This window comes from Phalacrocorax aristotelis, chromosome 4, assembly GCF_949628215.1.
Source record: "Phalacrocorax aristotelis chromosome 4, bGulAri2.1, whole genome shotgun sequence".
Lineage (NCBI taxonomy): Eukaryota > Metazoa > Chordata > Aves > Suliformes > Phalacrocoracidae > Phalacrocorax > Phalacrocorax aristotelis.
The window spans coordinates 28136131-28142216 of record NC_134279.1 but is presented as its reverse complement, the minus strand read 5'-3'; the positions used below and the strand labels follow the sequence as shown (position 1 = coordinate 28142216).

The 6086-nt window shown below is 37.5% G+C and overlaps 1 protein-coding gene across 3 annotated transcripts in view; it reads right to left on the bottom strand.

Moving 5' to 3' along the window:
- Positions 1–1857: 1857 nt before the first annotated feature.
- Positions 1858–6086, bottom strand: part of CENPE (centromere protein E) — a 37954-nt gene continuing 33725 nt past the window's right edge. For all 3 annotated transcript variants that reach the window (XM_075090734.1, XM_075090735.1, XM_075090736.1), the window contains 5 exons: positions 5674–5786; positions 5057–5154; positions 4345–4507; positions 3633–3895; positions 1858–2776 (listed from right to left, as the gene is read on the bottom strand). In XM_075090734.1, the coding sequence (XP_074946835.1) occupies positions 2679–2776; positions 3633–3895; positions 4345–4507; positions 5057–5154; positions 5674–5786 (735 nt within the window). In that variant the 3' untranslated portion in view covers positions 1858–2678. The remainder of the gene's footprint in view (positions 2777–3632; positions 3896–4344; positions 4508–5056; positions 5155–5673; positions 5787–6086) is intronic.

Sequence of the window (6086 nt, the reverse complement as noted above, 5' to 3'; positions counted from 1 at the left end):
TCTATACTGTTTTTTTTTTTGCTGTGCTTGTTGGGATTTGTAGTCTAACTGCTAAGTTTCACCATATGAACATAATTTCCCGTTGAAACATTGAGATACTGCCATCTAGTGACACTCAAGGTTTTAAAAGTGATTTTCTCCTGCACAGGAAAGGACAAAAAAGGATCACCAGCATTAGCTGTCCATTTTCCCTAAGGAATCAGAATTCCCACCAAAAAAGGCCATAAACATGTTTTTCCCAAGCAACCCCTCTTTAGCGATGTAAGCTATCAAATTCCAAACTAGGACAATACTTGCATGATAAATTTTGTTCTTTGGGGTTTTTTTTTTTTGTTAAACTGGTGATTTACCAATGTTTCTTTTTGCATGTAATGGATTAACTTTACATTAATTCTGCCTTAACAAATGTTATCAGACTGGAAAAATTCTAGGACAAACTAATTTAGTTGTAAGCTCACACCAGACCTAAACCTACCCCGATAGCATTCTTAAAGAATTTGGAATCCTGCCTGAACTTCAGTTGGGCACATTTTCCTCAGAAAAGCTATACACACATACACAAAGTTCACAAGTTTATCTTGTCTTTCTGCTGAACTATGATAGCTTTCTAAGGCTTTGTAAATCAGCTCCCCAGTAAACAAAATATTGAGGACTAGGCTTTCTAAAAGCATTTATTCTTCTGTCCCTAATACCTTTTGCCTACTGAGTTCAGACACAGACCTATTGCAATAGGTTCTTGTTTCTCAGCTCAGCCACCATAAAAATCTCCAAATCTAGAAACATTCTAAGCAAGCAATAATTAACAAAACCCCCCTTGAAATTGTATATACGAGGTAGATCTATATATATACACCTAGTTTCCCCCTCCTGGAAGGAAAAATTCAGTTTAATGAATTTATTAGAACACCAAAATAGATGGAATTAAAAAATCTGGTAGCTAAAGGAAATATCTGTCAGTCATAGTGGGGAACTGGAAAAACCACAACCAGCCAACCCCAAAAGAAAGCAAAACAACCCACCCACACGAACACCAGCACTTTGCACTTATCTCTGGCAGGAAAGAAGTTGCTCCTACTTACCTACGGCTGTAGTAGGAAAGGAGACTGCAGTGCTGAACTCACTAAGGGTATTTAGAACCTGTGTATTTTTGGCTGGCAGTATCTTTAAAAGCTGCCCAAAACACATTCCACAGAGATTTAGAGATAAATGCTTGCAGTTTCTGAGTTGCTACAGTAGTTGGCCGAGTTTTTCAGCTATTCGAGGTAAATAGAGAGCTGATTCTTTATTAAAGATTTCAAAGTACGTCCAAAGTAAATAATCCTTGCGTGACTTATCCAATTCCCGTAACTACTGAGTGCCCAGGAACATGTCTATGTAACCAACTTGCTGATCAGGTTGAGTAACCCGAAATGGAGTACCTAAGAGACCTAGTAACACTGAAAGCTTTATTCCTATAAAATAAGGAGGATGCTTTTGATGGAGGTGTATTTCTTAAGTATGACTTTATCATCTCATGACTTCACTCTTAACAGAGTTGATCTCAGGCTGAGTGCTAAATTCCTATTTAGTTGGCAGTGGAGGCCATGTGGGGAGGAAAAGGAGGAGGATCTATCTTTTAGACTTCACACATTTCCTGATCGAGGAAGATTCAGTTAGAAAGAAGAATTAAACAAAACACCAGTGACAGACTTGTGCAACAGTAAACTTCTGCACAAAGTAATTATTGCAGAAAGTTATAGGGGACACATACAAGCAGCATAATGGTGGAAGTGGTGAGATTACTATCAGAAGTACTCTTCAGACACTGAACATTGTCATCAACATCCTTAGATATAGCACAAGTGACTAGCAACAATATTTTAAAATACTTAATGTATTAAAGTTTATTGTCAAACCTTCTTATACAAAACATACAAAAAGTAGGTCTCAACGCAGATAAGCAGGCTAGTAAGACAGTGTCTTGCAGCCCTGATTGTCCAGTTTATTTTCCATTCACTAGAGTAGCAGAAAAAAAAAAGAGTCAGGTCCATTGCTTACTATTACAGAAGTTCCAACACCCAACTTCAGACAGGAACTGGAAGTATATTGAAAGATGATGCAAAATACAAAGTTACTCTTGGTACCCTAATTGGCTGAGCTGCAGAAATATTTTAAGGAGTTTAAGAGGAAGCCTTGATCGTGTGCCCTATAAACAGAAAATTAGTAACTTCAGTTGCAATGTCCACAGAGAAAATTTAAAATTGTGGTGGAAATGCAGTTTCTGTGGACTTGGAGAAAGCATAGTGTAAAAACCATGTGCTGGGAAGCAAGTATATTTCTTTCCAACTCAACAGCACTCTGAAGATGCAAATATCGACCATCCAGAAAAGGGCTGTTTTAGGAATAAGATAATTAAGAGTTTAAGATTGAGAAGTTTCACAGTAGATTAGTTTGTGATCCATTCCTGTTTGTTTTTCTTCAATACATTGGTTTTTGCCATCCAAAAAAATCCCACCAAAGTAGAACATCATCAGATCAGCAGGTTGTGGGCAACATGACTGCTTTTCTCATTTTGTTCTTGTATTCCAGCTTTTTCAGTTTCTGGAAGAGGCTGATGGCTTTTGACCTGAAGCAATTATCTTTCATATATGCAGACTCTGGCTGTAGCCACTGCAAAGGCAGCTTATAACAAAGCACCTTTATTGGGTGGTACAATCAGGAGCTTTATCTTTCTCTGAAGTTCCAAACCAGTGCTTAAGATGTTCTTCTGTGGGCTCTATTCCTGCAGGTCGTGTATCTATATGGGAGACAAGAACATTAAAGTAATATCTAAAATTCCCCAGTTGGACAAGCAGTAGGAATATGGCAATTTAATCTTGACTAGTGTTTTAAATGTCAACTCAAAGCTGGCCTCTGAGGAGCTTTGTGTCGTGAGGAAGTCTGTACTATTACCAAGTTGGCCATCACAAGAAACAGCAATGAGTTATTCTTTCTTGAAGTCTGCCATTAATACCTTGAAAACTGGTTAACACACCTACTGGGGCCTTCTGAAAGTTTTTTAGAAGCAAGTGTAATGTGGACTGTAGCATTAATATGCTAGCTTAGATCACTAGGAGACTTCCCCAGAAGTCACCAGGCCAGATATAAGAAAACTTGAGTAGGGCTGAGGAACAGAAGTTATCAAAGCAGCTATTACTGCAGCTGGAGCCACACAGACTAGCAGATCCAACATCAAATACGGAAGTCCACCATCTTGACAAAGCTTAGAAAAAAATTATCCAGCAGTTAACTTTGAATAGCTTTGCCAGAAGTCTGTGCTTAACCAATATAAAGTTAAAAAGTAAAACATTTTAGAGCATCAGCTATCCAGTAATGGTATTCTGCTAATTCACTTTTTAAAGCCAGTCATCAACACTTCCACTGCAGCAGCAGAAGGTTGTAAAATGAATCCTTCATTGTGTATATGTAAGCTTCATGGCTCTTGCTGGTCAGCCCTTCAACAGTCAGCTGACTAACCATTCAGGAAAATTGTGTTACCATGCAAGTTTCAGGTCTGAATATAGAAAGTACAGAGCATTTACCTCAACTCACAGACCACCCCTTGCATTTGGCCTCTTCAAGTCTTTATAAGACAACACCACCATGTAACGTACCTGTTAGTGTACCCAAGTTGGAATTATCAAAGAAATTTGTTGGACAAGTCAGTGGCAGAGGCTTTGATATTTCCTGAGTCACAATTTCCTGAGAAACAGGTTCCTTGGAGGGTGAAGGCATTTGTTCTTTAAGGGAACATGACACTGTCTTCCTTGGAGACCTTGGTACTGTCTCTCGAGTTGTTTCTCTTGAGGATCTTTCTTTCCATTTTAGTGCTCGCTCTTTCCATTTTCTAAGTTCCTCTTTCAGTTGAAGCTCATTACTGAAAAGAAAAAACCCCAGCATTTAATTAAGAGAAAATTAAAGTAATTCCTTTAAGGAAAGAAAAATTCCTGACAAAAGGCCATTCCTATATTTTCAGACAACACACCACAGACATGGCAATGCAAGACCACATTTATGTATCTTGCTTTGAGAGGCAGTTTAAAAAAAATTTTTAAGGTAAAATTCCTTCCAACATACAAGTATATCTTCTAGCATTTAAGAGATTCTTATGAGAGAAAGCTATTTAAAGTTCAAAAACCATAAAGATACATATAAGCAATAAATTGCTAGCTTTAAGTAAAAGTTTATGATGTGAAAGAATCTAGGAAATCTAAAATTAATAATAATCACTCACTTCTACAGGTCTTCCAGAAGGAAACACTAATGACATGCAGGGTTAAATAGCAACAAATGGTTTGACATGTTGCTGATCAGCTTTTTACTTACCTTAATAGAAGGTCATTTTGTTTCTTCAGGTGTAAGTTCTCTTTCTGCAGCTTAGCTTGTTCAGATTTTAGAACAAGTATTTGTGTGCTCTGCACAATACCACTGCCACCACCACAAGTAAGGGGTATTTGGGATTGTTTAGGAGCTTCTTTTTCCAACACCACTAGAAAACAGTTTTATACAGGTGTGAGCGTGTTATTTGGACAGCGCTTAAAACCAAGTCAGTATATTTTTAGCCTATTCCTTCCTATGGCCTTATATGCAAAACCTCACTAGGTTACAACTGCCATTACAACAGCTACCCTTTTTTATACACAAACACACCTCCCAGTATTCACACTGCCAGGGAGATATTAAGAGAGTTAAAAGATTCTTCATTGGACCATTTAGAGTTAAAACAGTTATAGTTTCAGGTATGTTATAACCATGATTAGAACTAGCTATTCATATGTGAAGTCAGTCAAAGAAAAAATGGCAACATGAACTACTGCAAGTGCCAGGTTATCCCACCACAAGTGCAAACATGGCTGAGAAATAAATACGAGAACTGCTGTGATTCTAATGCAGTATGTCCACCTTATCTTCCAATGCACCCAATCCTCCCCATACCCTCTGAGATGAAAGGCCTGCATCTCAGTCTGGACTTTAACCATACAACCTTAAACCTGAATGTTTAATGTGAAGGAATCCCGTAAGTTTATCTTAAATTTACCAGTAGCATCTTGCTCTTGCTGTGCTCTTCTAAGTTGTTCTTTTAGCTTCCTTAACTGTTCTTCTTGGTGTTCCACAAGAGCTCTATAATTAGCAAGTCTATATGGGGCAGGAAGTAAAAACAGAAATCCTCAGTTTAATAATTATTAGAGTTGCAGGAGAGCTAGTGTAATATCTAAATGAGCTATCAAATACAAAATGTATCCAAGTTATACAGGTAAAACTACATAAACTGTTTGTCAGTTAGATTTTAGGTGAAGTGCAAAAAACCAAAAGTTGGACTAGAATTATCCTCTGCGTAGCATTCTCTACTTCACTGGAGAGAATGGATTTCAATTACTGCTTTCCCTGCACCTTCTTTTCTCTGAACAGTTATTTCATTTATGGCTGAACATGAGATGGTTGAGAAATTTCGGTGGGTGTATGGGAAGGAGTTTTCTAATCAGTCCGAGATGTGTATGGTTTTTACGTTCTCTGGAATCTAGCTACAATAAAATCCTAGGACACCTGAAGCTGAATGCTCACTTCTTATTCTAGAGGTGGTGTTGGAGAGCACAAATCAACAGAAAAGTAGAATTAAGTAGTTGAGAATTGTAACAAGATAAAATTTGAACTTACTTCATATCAAAAGAGTTGGATTGTTTCATTCTTTCCATATCATATTTTACCAATTGTGTTTTGAGATGATCAATTTCTTCTTTGTACAACTCGGCACCTTTATCTAATTTTGCCTGAAAATAAAAGATTTAGTATGAAGAAGGGCTTGTTACTTAGCAACAAGTTTAGGGTTTGCTTACTTTGTACCTTCACTATGATCTGCTAGACTTTGCAGGACAAGACGGGGAGCAGGAAGTTATTCTGGAGTAAGAACACCCACATTACCAACTAGCACTATAGCATTAGTTGGTATCTTACTCTGGTGTATTACATGCAATCATATTTTAGCAAGTTTTGCCAACATGTTTGCAGATACAAGTATAGCATTTTGAACTACTATGCAATTATATTCACAAAAAGAGCACACGCTTCAG